The 15,533-nt window shown below is 48.3% G+C and overlaps 6 protein-coding genes across 6 annotated transcripts; 4 read left to right on the top strand and 2 right to left on the bottom strand.

Moving 5' to 3' along the window:
• Window positions 1-172: 172 nt before the first annotated feature.
• Window positions 173-880, bottom strand: N7489_001549 (uncharacterized protein; the record flags this gene model as incomplete). The annotated part of the gene is made up of 3 exons (XM_056707304.1): window positions 173-257; window positions 340-668; window positions 719-880. 3 exons carry the CDS (start codon window positions 878-880, stop codon window positions 173-175), a joined length of 576 nt encoding a protein of 191 aa, XP_056571606.1.
• A 940-nt stretch (window positions 881-1,820) lies between these two features.
• Window positions 1,821-3,565, bottom strand: N7489_001550 (FAD-binding oxidoreductase; the record flags this gene model as incomplete). Its single annotated transcript, XM_056707305.1, has 6 exons — window positions 1,821-2,147; window positions 2,201-2,396; window positions 2,446-2,812; window positions 2,863-2,976; window positions 3,025-3,257; window positions 3,309-3,565. 6 exons carry the CDS (start codon window positions 3,563-3,565, stop codon window positions 1,821-1,823), a joined length of 1,494 nt encoding a protein of 497 aa, XP_056571607.1.
• Window positions 3,566-5,902: 2,337 nt separating this feature from the next.
• N7489_001551 (uncharacterized protein) lies at window positions 5,903-6,135 on the top strand (the record flags this gene model as incomplete). Its single annotated transcript, XM_056707306.1, has 2 exons — window positions 5,903-6,045; window positions 6,075-6,135. The coding sequence occupies 2 exons, from the start codon at window positions 5,903-5,905 to the stop codon at window positions 6,133-6,135; spliced, it is 204 nt and encodes a 67-aa protein (XP_056571608.1).
• Window positions 6,136-6,909: 774 nt separating this feature from the next.
• Window positions 6,910-8,940, top strand: N7489_001552 (MDR family MFS transporter; the record flags this gene model as incomplete). Its single annotated transcript, XM_056707307.1, has 6 exons — window positions 6,910-7,169; window positions 7,235-7,313; window positions 7,366-7,636; window positions 7,696-8,199; window positions 8,280-8,440; window positions 8,500-8,940. 6 exons carry the CDS (start codon window positions 6,910-6,912, stop codon window positions 8,938-8,940), a joined length of 1,716 nt encoding a protein of 571 aa, XP_056571609.1.
• An 877-nt stretch (window positions 8,941-9,817) lies between these two features.
• Window positions 9,818-10,555, top strand: N7489_001553 (uncharacterized protein; the record flags this gene model as incomplete). The annotated part of the gene is made up of 1 exon (XM_056707308.1): window positions 9,818-10,555. One exon carries the CDS (start codon window positions 9,818-9,820, stop codon window positions 10,553-10,555), a length of 738 nt encoding a protein of 245 aa, XP_056571610.1.
• Window positions 10,556-12,136: 1,581 nt separating this feature from the next.
• N7489_001554 (exoribonuclease II) lies at window positions 12,137-15,433 on the top strand (the record flags this gene model as incomplete). Its single annotated transcript, XM_056707309.1, has 2 exons — window positions 12,137-12,334; window positions 12,392-15,433. 2 exons carry the CDS (start codon window positions 12,137-12,139, stop codon window positions 15,431-15,433), a joined length of 3,240 nt encoding a protein of 1,079 aa, XP_056571611.1.
• Between the last annotated feature and the right edge of the window lie 100 nt (window positions 15,434-15,533).

Genomic DNA, 15,533 nt, shown 5'->3' on the forward strand with positions numbered 1-15,533 from the left:
TTTATCTTTTGGATTATCGATTACTTCGCTTGATTTGATTTCATCTGAAATGGGTTATTAAGGCACGCGTTATAAGAATAATCATAAGAAAGACAGAAACAATCCAACTCATCCAAACTCATAACTCATCCAGATCCCTATATATCCCATATAATCCCATGAACCTCATCCATTACTCCATACTCTTCACAGCAAGAGCCTTCCTCTTCTGCAGCCACAAACAGACATTGCAAATAACAGAGAAGAAAAAGAGAATACTACCAAATACCAAATCGAAGTCAGTAAAATCCCAAGAAAGAACGCAAATGCAAAACCTAAGGAGGAAAAGAAAGAACTCACCAAAGTCCAATACTCAACCCCCAAATAGCCTTCGTCTCGACACAAATCGCTTTGGAAGCCCCAATCCACGAAACATAATCAATCCTCCCACTGACGCTGGCAATATAACTCGAAAGTCGAGACGCAAACGCATACGACGTCGCGTCCTTATCTCCCAGATCGGCCAGCGCCGTGCACTTCAAGTACGAGAGCGGCTTGCCGACGATGACGGTGACGACAATCAGGGCGATCAAAAGCAGTGTGTCGAGAACTGCGCAGGCGAGGAATGGGAGGATGTCGTCTATGTAGAGGATTGCGGTGATTATGCAGTAGATTGCTGCGATGCAGGTCTGTGGGATTGTTAGTGGGTTTGACTAGGTAGGAGGGGACTTGGACTTACCACGCTGATTGTTCCGATTAGGATGTTTGGGGGTGTGGCGTTGTTGTTTATTATTACGCTGATGAATTTGGCTGTCATGCCGATTATGGCGATTAGGGAGCAGGCTTGGAAGAGGCGGGATAGTTGGAAGGTTGCGCCGAGGGCACCGTAGCGGGGAATCATTTTGGGATTGGAATTGGTTAGAATGACGGGATTGAAGTAAGGAATGGTGGTCAGGCTGGTTGCGTATATGCCGTTGGATCGAGAGTGGATGGGATGACTCGGGGATAGTATTCGAGCAACGATGGGGTAGATATATGTGAAATGAAAGGCTTTAAACGACTAGAAGATAACATAAAAGACCCAAGAACAACGGGAGTGTCTGAAAGAAAGTGAAACTGATTGTTGGATTGAAGACCTGGTTCCGGCTCTTTATATAGACATCAACAAAGACTCTCAAAGACATCAATTGTCCGACGCCTAGCCAGTCTAGACCAGATTAAATTAGCATCAAATCTAGACTCTCTCGGCTTTCCCCGGGCTATGTCTTTGTGTGTTACAAGTTGGAGCGCCGTACTCAATTGGATCGGCTTTCATTGAGCTCTATACAGCGATCGGCATGAATGGTAGCTTAAGATAGTATGCGATCTCGTAGCTCCTTACTAAAGAGAGTATACTATTGGAAGAATACTGCAATAATATAATAATATATACAATATAGGTCCAATTGGTGAATCCACCCTGGCGCTTGGAAGGAAACCCTAACTCGCCGCGGGTCGCTGTCAGCCACTCATTCCTTGAGCGTCTGCGAATCTGAAGCAGGCGCCTATTTTTGATCTAATTATTGACTAGGATGGGACATGCAGAGTAGATCAAGTTTCAGGGCGTTGCATCTAGCCTCATTTTCAGCAAGGGTGTTTTCATTTATATTTTTTTGAGCCGCGTGGTAGGGATCTGAGCAACAGGAAGAAGTCATACTACCGAATATATCATGGGCGGATCGCTGACCCATCTACTCTCAACACTTTTCTTCTCGAGCCAATAATTAAAACGAATTGATTAGGTCTTGGTAAGTCCAATTATAGACGAGATAGATATATCCGATGCATCTAGATCGGGTCCTTTAGTCCTTCAGCCTCCAGCCTCCACTGGTCCGCGTCTGGAAGAACCCTTCGGGATCATACGCCTTTCTCGTCTTCAGAGCGAGCGCCTTGGACTCAGGGCTAATACGGCCCCAGTAATCCTGGCGGTAGTACGCGTCGTTCATAAACAATGGTCGATACACGTCGGGAAGAAGACCCTCGTCGATGTTCTTCTGGACTAGGTTGCCCATTCCCTGGTAGAGTTGGACGGTAGCTGCGTCAACCTTGCTGTCGTCGACTGATAGGCCGTAGGAGAAGTTCAGCTCAATGACAATGTACGGTTGATCGGAGGGAATGTCGAGGAGGTCCTGGGGGTTTGTTAGTAATATGATCTCCCTTTTCTTTCATTAGGAATTCTTACTCCACCACGGTCCTTGGCCTTCTGAGAGAACGTCTTGGGCAAAGGCTGGAAGGCAATCGAGCCTAGTATTCCGGCCACTTCTAGTACCGACCCGGTCACGTCACGGAAATGCTCATAGTACTCCTCGAGCGGGGCAGTTCCCACGGTTTTGTTGGGAAGGGGGGTGGTTTCGGTGGCGATGTTGTAACGTTGTCCCCTAGTAGCCAGTTAGCAAGCGACTCAGGACTAGGAATTACTCGTCTTACTGAAGAATGAAGAAGTTGTTGTGGTTGAGCAGGTCGTAGTAGGTGTCCCAGGTCTTGGTGGTTGAGGTGTGTTCAATTGCAGTGAACTCGTCAAATACTCCGGAAGGGGGCTCGGGGCCGTCGTAGAAGAGGAACAAAATACAGAGGTCAATCACCAGACTGCGTTCGAATGTCACGATGATTGCCGCCTTGTCATCGGGATACTCGTCGGTGAAGTTGCGCACTGCCGTGAGAATCTCGGGGGCTTTGTCGGCTGTGTAAACGTAGTTGCCACCCCAGACCTTGTGGTCTTGAGGATGAGTCTGCATGGTGTAAGCAGTAACAACCCCGAAGTTGTTGCCGCCTCCCTTCAGGCTCATGAAAAGGTCTGTCGAGTGTTAGTTCCGACAATTCGAAGGTTGGTATAGTATCATTCACCTGGGTTTTCGGTTTCGGTTGCGTGGACAATACTGCCATTGGCCAGGACAACTTCGAAGTCCTTGACATTGTTCGCAGCCCAGCCGTACTGTGTACTCAGGAAACTCATACCACCTATAAATTGTTAGAGATAAACTCGGTGTTGATATCTCAACCACATACCTCCGAGCATATATCCACCGACACCAACTCCTCCCATTCGACCTCCAACAATAGTCCGACCGGTTCCTGCAAGGCCCTGTTGGGCTTCTTCCCATGAAAGTCCAGAACCGATAACAGCCGTATGATCTTCGGGGTTATAGTCAACCTGGTCCAGGTTCTTAGTCGAAACCAGCAAGCCGTCCTGGATACTAGCAAATCCATTGTTGGGGTTATGTCCTCCGCTCTTAATGGCACTGTTGAGGGTTAGCCGACGTCATTGATGCTGATGTAAGAAAAGAACGAACAAGAGAGTCTCCACGTCGTGCAGGTTCTTGATAACCTGCGCCATCTCCGCTGCACTGGATGGAGCTGCAATGCATGTTGGCTTGAGATCACCGCATGCCGTGGACCAATACTCGGTCAGATCGCTCTGGTAGGCTGATGAAATACGGCTCTCGATTTCGATACCGCCGGCCTCGAGTGTTGCGCAGATATCTGCCATTGCCTGGGGGACAAGAGCCAGGGACAGCGCCAGAGCGCGCCATCCGTTGCTTGAGAGCATGTTGTCAAAGGGAAGTAGACAATATAATAGATATAATATTGGAAAAATATACAAAAGAAAAGAATAGGGGATGATCCAGGGTCAGAATAAATGTTCCCAACAGATATATACGCCTTCATAGTAGTTCCACGGTGCGGCCCATAGCGTTAATTTATATAACCTTCCATAGCCTCGGCTTGGAAGAACTCCATAGTGGAAGGACTTTCTTCAAGGCACTCAGGGCACTCCTCTTGAATGGTGGGCCCAACAGGAACGGGAACCAAGCCGCAAGAGCAAAGAGAAGAACCCGCAGAAGCACTGTTCAGCGACTCCATTCCATCCAGGCCGGGGCCAACCACGCGGTTCTCCACTGGGTAAGACCTGCTTATCCACTCCGGAGAAATTCAGGGTCTGCACATTAATTTGTGACGAGTTCGTAACCGTGCTCGGCGGATAAATTTGGTTAGGAGTTTGCTGCTGCACACTCCACACCCCATAGACGTAGCGGAGACATATGGCAGCGTGAAATGGCCAAACACAAAACCTCGGATGCTCTGTGCTTGTCAGTGTTGGACATGTCATCCAAGTCAACTGTTCTGAGCTCATATTCAACTTTGCATAGCCGAGTGCCTATCTTGTGCCGATCTCGATATATATAGACATCGGATATTTGGTCACATTAAGCCAGATAGGGCCAGGACGTTCAGCAGCGGGTCTCAATTGAGAAATCTCCTTGTTACTCCGTATAACTATGGAGTACATAGTATGAACTGAGTGGGGCAATAACCTTTTTCCAATTATCAGCCCCAGTGATCGACACATCACCTCTGAGAGACGTTGACGTGCCACTACTCTGTACTCCGCAGTGTCATTCCTGGACAACGAACCAGAATTCACTATTGGGACGTTGGTGGCACTAAGTCAGGCACAATAATAGGGGCAAAGTACCAAGTGCATCACTGTTATTAGTCGAGAAAACAAGTCATGTTGGATTCCACAAATCAAGTGAGACAAAAAAGATCGACAAGTGGAACTTTCCTAAAACGTCATAAAGTACCTCGGTCCGTTTTTATATATGTTGTAGATACCCATGGGTTATCTCGACCAAAGAAGCGGAAAATGGCAAATGACCGGGGTAATATAATTTACATATAAACGTACAATATACGTTCTAGAAAGTCCGAAGGGAAAGAATGTTTCATATTAATATAGAAGAGTTAAAACATATAGATAAGTTATTTAAACTATTGTTCTCCTTATTACCTCTTAATATAACTTTCTTCCATTCTTTCCCCACTATTTCTTTCTTCTATATTCATTTCCTTCCGTCCCTATGCTCGCCTTATACCCTTCAAAGTTCTAACGGCCAAAATTTGCGGGGGATTGCCCCTGACATGCTGAAGATCCGTCAGGCCTCGCTTAAACTAATTAGGAAATGATACTCGTGACATGTCAAGTTTTGTGGACTTTCCCTAGATCGACAAACGTCTCAATAGTCCTAGATTCATATGAAGTATGCCTTCGTTTTGAACCGGGGTCCGAGGTGAACCCATTCTATGTACTCCGTAAACGATAACGAATACGTCTTTTTCCCCACCGATTCGCAGTGATCTTCGCCAATCATTTCGGTTAGAGAAAAAATTACTGGAGATCGCGGGGGGGCTTGGATCAACGCTGTCATGTTGAAAGTCGTCTGTTAACGAGGTTCGAGGTCGTGTGTTGGTACTTTCGGAGCAAGAGAGCAAGGTGGCAAGAGAGCAAGGTGCGGCGATATAGCGCAATAATTATGGATATACTGTATGCATAAATCATGTGCAGAACAACCAGCCTGATAGGCTAAAAAGCATAGGTCATCACACGAGTCAAATCACCGACGTCTTCCCCCCCCCTGTCTTGAAGAGTGCCGACGCAGCTTCGGGAGTTCACCGGGATTCGAATAGTTCAGAGCTTGGGTGTCGGGGACTAGTGGATCTTGGCAGTCTGCACGCAATGTTGTTTCTACAACATGCAATACGGGGGAAATAAGACGGTTGATCCCTCGGCTACCGGATTAGGTTAGTCTGGATGTTGGATTTTATGCTGTTATGCGGAGAATCACACTCTACACACATACAGTATGCAGATCGAGACCGCGATTATGAACGCTTTTTACAAAAACGCTTAATGACGACATATCCGTTATACAAAAACTGGGTCACCCTTTTGTTGATCTTATAGGTGGTGGCTACGAGAATCAACAGGGTCTCCAACAGGTGTTCCAGTGCTATGTGTCTCAACCGCAACGCATAGTCGCCAATTATCCTGGCCTGATGCATCACATCCTAGAAAAGGCCCGACAGGGATAGCGAGTTCACACGAATGAAGGGTGCCGGCCGAGTCCTGCTAGACGGGAATGCTAGCGATGGTGGCGAGAAAGAGGCTACTGACCCCACGACATCCGACGGCTTCTTAAAGAACAAAAAAGCAGAGGCTTTAGCACGCCAATATTCGTTTACACTGTCGTTAAATAGCTTACACTAGCCATATGCAGACCGGCACAAAGTGGTGCCATACTCGGCCGTGGTGAAGCTCTGAGGGCTCCTGTCGCGTGACAAGTGATGCTGCTGTGGCTGTGGTCGCTGGACATACTTGTATGGACGCGGGTATGTTTTTTTACACGTCTATCTGGCGTGTAAGCGGTGGTGCTCTCTGCAAAGTTGCCCGACCCCTCGATGGAGTGGTATGTTGTCTGGAGAACAGTACGGTTCTAGAGACTCATAGCAGCCGACTTGCTATGGCCATGCTTGAAGAACGTGTGGTGAAAGACGTCTCTGTCTAGAAAGAAGCTGCTGTGGAGCTTGTACTCGAGGTTGCTGCTAGCAACCTCACGGAATAGCATGACGTGCGCGACTCTCTGGTCGCAGCTCAGGCTGCCAGAAAAGACCTCTATGACCCCAAGTCTCCGGATTATAGTGGGACAGAATATAGCAAATCTTTTGTGAATTCGATCTCATTTTGATAAAACGAGGCCTTTGACCCAGATGGAGTTGCATCCGACCGGGGACCGGAATCCGCCCCTGCAGAGACCCTAACCTAACCGGAACAGACAGATGAGGCAGATAAAACTAGGATTTAGGAAACAGAATCCGTTCTGCTATACAGGAATAAATGTGGTCAGAACCAGATTATAAGCAGGATTCCTAAGCCTGACCTATCCGGACTTCGGAGTCAGACTCCGTCCTACTTTATACTCCGAGTATAAATGCAGGATGTTCACTCTTATATATCCTCCAATGATATTATGGTCAGGTAGTCAACGAAGAGTTATATTACAAGCACCACACATCTTTTAGCGACAGCATATTGGGCAACTTTTACATCTTGCAATGGCCCACAGCTTGGACATGCCTGCTACAAACTCATTTGATTCTAAGCAGGACCACTCGGTGGAGAAGCAAGATGGCTCTGAGAAAAGTGCCTCTAGTGATGATGAACCCAAATACAACTACCCTACGGGGCTTCCACTCACCCTTATACTTACATCGGTTACCCTGTCCTATTTCCTATTCTTCCTTGACCTTGCCGTCATTTCCACGGCCACCCCAGCCATTACCTCCCAGTTCGACTCGCTGATAGATGTCGGTTGGTAAGTTTACATGGGCTCATCTCCAGCGCCGGTATCATTTCCTTATACTGATCCATCCTTCCCAGGTATGGCGGTGCCTACCAACTTGGAAGTGTAGCGTTCCAACCTTTAAGCGGCAAAATCTACAGCCAGTTTTCTATAAAGGTACATCACATTCCCAAGGCCCACGCTGAAAACAAATTCTGATAAAACGCAGTGGAGCTTCCTTGTCTTCTTTTTTATCTTCGAGGTTGGTTCTGCTATTTGCGGAGCGGCCCAGTCGTCGCCCATGTTCATCATAGGCCGTGTGATCGCCGGCGCAGGATCTGCTGGAGTCGCCAACGGCGCCGTGACTACAATCTCAGCCGTTCTCCCAACGAAGAAGCAGGCACTTTTCATGGGACTCAATATGGGCATGGGGCAGCTGGGTCTTGCGACAGGGCCCATAATCGGAGGGGCTTTTACCACCAAAGTCTCCTGGCGGTGGTGTGCGTTTTTCCATCTGTTATTTCATAAATCCGGTGACGCTGACTTGAACTCGTGTTAGGCTTTTACATCAACCTACCTCTAGGCGTTATTGTCGGCGGATTCCTTCTATTCAACACTATACCCGAAAAGAAACCCAAGAGTCCCCCTCTAGAGATTCTCGGCACTGCTATCAAATCTCTTGATCTTGTTGGATTTATGCTCATTTGCCCTGCGGTTGTCATGTTTCTCCTAGGGCTCCAGTTTGGTGGAAACCAACACCCCTGGGACAGCTCAGTTGTGATCGGTTTGCTGGTTGGCTCCGCCGTTGTCTTTGGCCTCTTTCTAGCCTGGGAGTATCACCAGGGAGACGAGGCCATGGTGCCGTTTGCTATGCTCAAACACCGAGTCATCTGGTCAGCTGCAATGACGATGTTCTTCAGCCTGTCTAGTGTACTTGTGGCTGATTTCTACATTGCAATTTACTTCCAGGCGATACTTGACGACTCACCTTTGATGAGCGGAGTGCACATGCTGCCGATCACGCTCGGTTTGGTCATATTTACTATTGTCTCGGGAGTCCTGAGTAAGTGTCTATGGTGGTTATTTTTATTTTTGGTCCATCTTATGGTCCCCTTTAACTGACCGTCACCGATGCGATCCTAGTCTCCGTCTTGGGTTACTATCTTCCATTCCTTCTTGCAGGAGGTGCTATATCAGCTATCGGTTACGGACTCCTGTCAACACTAAGTCCTACAACCTCGGCACCACGCTGGATCGGATACCAGATTCTCTACGGTGTCGCAAGTGGTTGCACGGGCGCAGCTGTAAGTCCAATATTTTTCAAAAGAATTGTCTCAGCCGCTAATCTGTCGCTTTACTTTAGCCCTACATCGCTATACAAAACCTCGTGCCTTCGGAGCAGATCCCTCTTGCCATGGCTATTATTATATTTTGGCAAAACATAGGAGCTTCCACCTCGCTGATCGCCGCAAACGCCATTTTCAGCAATACACTTCGTCACGAGCTTCAGAAGCGTGCTACACAAATTGGTCACACTCCAGAAGCCATCGTCACTGCGGGAGTCCGCTCTATCCGTGGCCTCGTATCAGGATCCCAGCTAACTGCTGTGCTCTCGGCCTACGCTAAAAGCATCGACAGCGTGATGTACCTTGGTATCGCTGTCAGCATCGCCGTCTTGGTATTCTCTCCCGGACTTGGATGGAAAGATATTCGTAAGGTCAAGGATCTTCAGGCCATCACCAACGATTCTCCCATCGGCGGTGATAAATCGACAAGAGACGAAGTAGTGACGGGTGGCGAGTAGGTCACTCGTTTTTACTGGACTGGAGATCGCTGTGGGCTTCTTTGCATTGATATTCTGCCGATATGGTAGTACTTTTGGGTATAATTGATTCTTTCCAACACGCAAGAGTTGTCTAACCTGTCTTCATTCAAGAATGCCTCTGTTCGGAGTAGACTTGTGTGTAGTCTTATTGCCCATTTAATATTTTACACTGCTCGCTTACTACCTTGTCTAATTCTTGTCACCTGTCGTAAATTAGGTGCAAAAACGATGCGTAGTTTCCCCAGTGCTCTCCCTATAATGGTCTCACGGGGCAAGGCTTGATGTATTCGTATATAGGACGTAGTAGATCTGGTCAAGGACATCGCGAAAACCGTGAAACACAGGGTAAGTATTTGATATTGCGGATTCAACAACCGAGAATACGACCTTTTTGATAATCCCTTAATAAGAGACTTTTACTATACGGAGTACAATATCCAAAGTACAGGTGCGGACTTAGGGGGCCAAATCCGTCTGAGACGGACGTAACTCCGGAGTTACCGGCGGAGTTCCCTTCGAACAACAACGTATCTTGGAAGCCTGTCCACTACCTCTCTTTTAGAATAGTTTATCCTGGCAATATGGAGAGATCAAAGCCGGCCGGCCAGTCTAGCACCTATGGCCAAGCTTGCACGCATTGTTACAAGGCAAAGAGCCGATGTGTGCGTACCCCAAATTGTGATAAGTGTGAAAGGTCAAAATGACCACCAGCCTGTTAATCAGATGACATTCGGCTGATTATGTTCTCAGATGTCTACGTCTCAATAAAAGATGTCAGCCGTCAGTGTCGGTTCGCAAGCGCAATACTCAGATAGCCGAGGAGTCCAATACGCGCATCGCCCGGCTGGAAGACAAGATGGAGATCTTGCTATCTGAGATGCAGTCACTTGTTTCACGAAGGCCATCCGGGGCTTCCGCCAACGTCCTTCAGCCGCTTCAACCAGTTCATCTCCTCGACGGAAACAGCATTTCATCATCCACGTCTTATTCGAGTGGCACCCTGGTAAACACCAACTCAGGGCTGGGTATCACTGGGGAGCCGACATTTGCGATAGACTCGATTGCCACATCGTCGCCGAATCCAGACCAAACAGACGAACGGCTCGATTTCTTCCGGTCCCGAATGCTGCCGTACTTCCCTTTCATCGATCTCACTCCAGACATGACAAGCTCGTATTTGCGCCAAAACAGGCCTTTCTTGTTTCAAGCCATCCAAACTGTCGCCATATTTTCGACGCAGGAAAGACTGACCCAAGTTGAGGAGCTAAAGCGTGTACTATTCACGTCTGCTTTGCTCGAAGTCCAGTCAAATATCGACTTGCTGCTTGGCTTACTAACTTATCTTGCATGGAGTACCGACGCTTTCCTTGGCAGAGCAGACCTTTTCTCTCGTCTTATGATGCTCGCCGTTTCACTAGTATATGATCTGCGGCTATTTAAGCCTACCACACCAGATGTGCAAGCCATGATGTCTATTACCCAGGGGCAGGCAGGCGAAACTACTCAGAGCCCTAACGATCAAATGCAGGACGGCTTTTTGGAAAGGCAGAGGGCTTTACTAGCTTGTTTTATTTTGAGCTCCAAGTGCGCATAACCTTTGTTATTCTCCTACGGCCGGTGCATACTAACACACTATGACTATTCCTAGTGTTTCGTCACACCTTGGACGTCAAGACGCTATACGATGGACGCCACAGATGGAAGAGGCGCTTCGAGTCATCACACTAAGCAAGTCATGCCCTACGGACGAGGTATTTGTCTCTCAAGTACGCTTGCAGCTGTTAAAGCAAAGAGCGGATTATGTTCGACAACAGGACGAGAGATATTGTGCTCGCACAGGAACAACGCATGTGGCGGCCTCAACTCCTCACTTCTTGTATCTCAAGACTTTGCGAACGCAGCTGCATGAGCTAAGATCTTCATTTCCCCCAGATCTCCAGCAGATAGGTAGGTGGTTCCTTGTGTGAACAACATGTCAGATTACCTCTTCTGCGGTTGCTGATATCTTCACCTGGGGAAACCTAGGGTTAACATACAGACATACTCAATACACAAGCTCAATACGTCGGATTATACATAGATCAGCTCGGTTATTCTATAAGTCGAGACTGCCTTGCCCTGGACAAATCTGGATAAATTGGTGATGGTGGGATGTCACTGGATTTTCAACGCCTGGAATGTTTGTGGCAGTCGGTCGAGAATATCAAGTCGTGGCTGGACGAGTTCTACAGAATCCCCTACCCGAAACTTGTTGGACAGCCTTTTCACTTTTGGTCACAGATGATTCTGAGTATCACACTTTTGAAATATCTGTCAACACTCAAAGACCCAGGATGGGATTGCCAAGCGGTGCGGAACACAGTTGACCTAACATCGGCAATGGACTGTATGCTTCAGAAGCTCGACCTAAGCAGCAAGGAACTGCAGTGCGATGATCATCTGCTCAATCTTTTATGCAAGCTCTTGACTAAATGTCGGCGGTGGGCTGAAGCTCAATTGACCATGGCTTCTGAGTTACATGACATGGCGACTACGCCGTGCCAGAGTGGTAACCCTGACACAAGCAGTCACAACCATCGTATTCCAGATATAGATCAGATGGCCTGGATGCAGTCAATGGATTTGGAGAATGACCAGTGGTTTGAAGATGTACTGGGTATACCCACAACATTTTACTAGTTGGCATTGTTTTCGGGAATATTGTACTGTGATAGGAACATTTGAAGCAGGCACGGCTTTCTGCCAAAAAGTGAAATGCCACTGATTGTTCTCTAAGGATGTGGGCTATACTATGGCATATTCTATTCGTGGATCTATACTTTGTATTTTATGACCTAGACGGACTGCGTGACACCTGTGGACCGATTAATATCGATTTGTTATTACTTCATGACCACCGAGGACGGATATTGCAATAGAGAAAATATCAACTAAAATCCAATCTAAATCTGGGGATATTAGACTATTCTTTTAGTATTCGCACAATAAGTGAGGTTCTCATCCATATGAACCGGATTCTATACTTCTGCTCTGCGATATGATTGGTCAAAATAGCCTCCAAAATCACGGGACAACTTTTATTTTTTGTATACCGCCAAGGGCGGTATGGAAACTGCCGGCAGAATATACTTGGTTTTCGAGCCACCAGCGCATTTATTCTGCGCAAGCTCTGACAATGGCACTTATAAGAATAAGGGCTTTGCAGAAACTACCTGCTGCACATTTGTCACCTGTGCTCTGCACATGGCGACAGAACCGAGCGGAATGTACGTCGACCGCGTCTGCCACTCGCCTTCCAGTGTTATCTGGGGGGCGACGCTTTTTGTCTTCTACGAGGACATTGGGAGCTGAAGCCGTTCCGGCTGATAGCGAGGTATGTTACTAAGGAAGAGGCTGGTATCCACCGCTAACTTTTGTCCTATCTCTGCAGAAAAAATCTGAGCTAGACGAGCCGCCAAGAATTCCCATCGATAGCAATATCTTCCTTCGGTCCCAGTTGGAATCGAATGGAGACATTCGAGAGTACCTAAAGAAATGGCAGGATACCAACCCCAATGTTTTAGACCCGGTGCGCCGATCTGACTCCAAGCATCGACCATTGGGATTACCGGGTAAATCCATTGGTACAATGCCTAACGGCCGCGACACAATCGATTCATGGGGTGACCCGAACAAGCTGAACCAGGAGGCTATGGATAAAGATGAATTTGAAGGTGAACACCTCGAGCAGGGCGACTTGATCGCCCGCTTAAACGCAGACGGGGTGTTTAATTATGGAATCTACGTGCGGTCTGTTCACAAACAGAAACAGTTCTATAATGGCAACGGGAACTGGCGCATTTGCTCCAACTCGGAGCTCGACTATGTTATCAAGGGATTTGCGCCTTCTGAACTTGTCGAGCCTCTCACGCCATGGTTCCCCGATGGCGAGGCTATCGCAAGTCAAGATATTCAGCTGGTCCCCGAGGGAGGTCTTCCGAGACCACTGGGCGCTCCTCTTCTGAAAATGATGGGCAACTTCACGACTCACGTATTGAAATTCTATAGAGAAAACTCCCAGATATTGGATAGTCTTCATGATAAGGTGGCAGACGATACCGAACTTCGCTGCATGAGCCTTGAAGAATTGACAACAACTGCTCTTGGCATTGAGGAATCTGAGCTGACCAGCGTCAACATGTTTGCTGTTCATCAAGCTGTTCGCCGGCATCCTTTCCTCATCGAAAAAGATGGCACGTCCTTGTTCAGCCGGATGTATATTGTGCAGCCGAAACGGATCGCCATGGTTGTTAAACAGGTTGTGGACTGGACTCATGAACACCAAGAACACTGTGTTCGTGCCACAATGCGCAAAGACACCGCAGGGTCCAAAGATCACCCCATGCACCGATTTATCAGCAAAGCACAGCGGTTGATCCGCTCTAGCAGAAGACTCCGCTCCCCAACTATTATGTCCAGCGTGGGACCATCCTCCAACAGGTATTCGCCTGGTCAGGATGAAAACCCGCTAGTGTTCCGCGAGCTCCCCACCGAACAATTCACTGCAGAGGACCAAATGATTATTGAATACCTGCAGCTGTACTCGGTACCTGCCATTGTCATGCCGTCGGGTACTTTAAGATCAACGGCAACACATATCATGCGTGCCACGGGGATGTACAATACTCTTGGTCTGAGTGAGGCTTCAACACGTCTTTTGTTGCAGGAGATTGGCATCATAGCGCCTTGGGAGAACCTTCTACCCCTTGACCAATATCTAATGCTTCCTGGTCATGGGATCTCTCTCGCAAAGGACATGGAATTCGAAGAGATTCAGGACTCTTGCAGTGAGCTCACTGCCGATCAGTTGCAGGATTCCATGCACCACCTGAGAAAGGACTGGGGAGATATGCCAGTCTACTGTGTGGATGATGTGACGGCGCAAGAAATTGATGACGGTATATCGCTGGAGCCCGTCCCAGGATCTCACAATACATTCTGGGTTCATGTCCACGTTGCCAATCCAACAGCCTTTATTAAGCATGACAACCCTATCATCCAGTATGCAGCCTCACGACTCTTCACCACCTATATTCCGGAACGCACTTATCCTATGCTCCCCAAATCTCTCACTGAGCCCCATTTCAGTCTGGCGGCTGGGCGGCCGGTGCTGACATTCAGTGCGAAGATGAATCTTCGAGGAGAGATCTTGGATAGTGAGATCAAGAACGGGACTATTCACAATGTCATCAATCTCACTCACAAAACACTACGTGACTTCTTCGACCCAGATTCCGAAGACCAGTTGGAACCCCTCACCATAGGGGGCAAGTTCACCGAGCCACAAGTACCACAGGGTAAAACAATTCAAGAAGACCTGCGGCCCGAGGACAAAGATAGATTCCACATCATGCGTCAACTCATGCTTGCATTCCGCCAGACACGCAGAAAGAACGGCGCCATGGACCTCACCCCTCTTAGCCCAAATCTTTCTGTCTCAGTGCAGTCAGGCGACGCCCCGATGCCAGCGTACGATTTACAATCCACAACCGGACGTCACTATCTCGGTGATCCAGTTATCCAGCTGAACATGCAGTCCTATGATCCATACGACGTTCGTGACCAATCCCGGGACAATTTGGTCTCCCTGGTCATGAATCTGGCCGGGCACGTCTCCGGCCAATTTTGCGCCGCACGCAATATACCTGTTGTCTACGACGGCACCTGGTATGACCCGGAGTACGGACGCGTCACCAACAAAAACTTGGCCAATTTCGGTGGTGAGGGTTTCTATGAGCTCAGCGTGCCCCTGGCCTACTCGTCCACGATCCCAACTAAGCACCACACCCTGGGCTTGGATACGTACGTCAAGAGCACCAGTCCGTTGCGCCGATACACGGACGTTATTGCGCATTACCAGATCGAGGCAGCGTTGCGCTTCGAGCATGAACACGGCCGTCAGTTTGATGCTCTGGTCGACAGTCCGGATCCTGCAGAGATCGATCAGGTGGAGACAGATCCAGCAGAGAGAGATCCAGAGACTGCTACTGGAATCACCAATGACACAAACACCACACCCACCTCCCTCCTCCCCTTCTCCAAATCCGAAATAGACGCCCACCTCATCTACTCCCAGCCCCTACGCACACGTCTCCGAAATCTCGACAGATTTTCGTCGCAACATTGGGCTTGCATGCTCCTCTTCCGCGCATTCTACTTCTCCGAATGCGACCTCCCCGTCACATTCCCATGTCTGCTACGCACGCCGCGCACCAAGCCTAGACATCTGGACGAGGAGTATTCCGGTGTCATCACCAATCTTGGCGTGAACTGCTCGGTCACCATCCCAGATGATTTCCCGGATAAAGATAAGCTGGATATCTTCTGCATGGTCGAAGCTCATATCACTGCCATTGATATGGCGACTCTACAGGTTACTATGGAGGCCACTGGATTCGTGAAGCCGTTTGAGCGGAAGGGCGAATGGGCTTGAGTTTCGATGACTACTTGTACAATACTGTATTATATAGATCTCCAATAGGCATTGCCAATCGTTATATAATTGAAGGATTTTACGCCTTGGGGGACGTTCT

The sequence above is a fragment of the Penicillium chrysogenum genome (genome assembly GCF_028827035.1).
Source record: "Penicillium chrysogenum strain IBT 35668 chromosome Unknown utg000001l_segment0_segment0, whole genome shotgun sequence".
In the NCBI taxonomy this organism is placed as follows: domain Eukaryota; kingdom Fungi; phylum Ascomycota; class Eurotiomycetes; order Eurotiales; family Aspergillaceae; genus Penicillium; species Penicillium chrysogenum.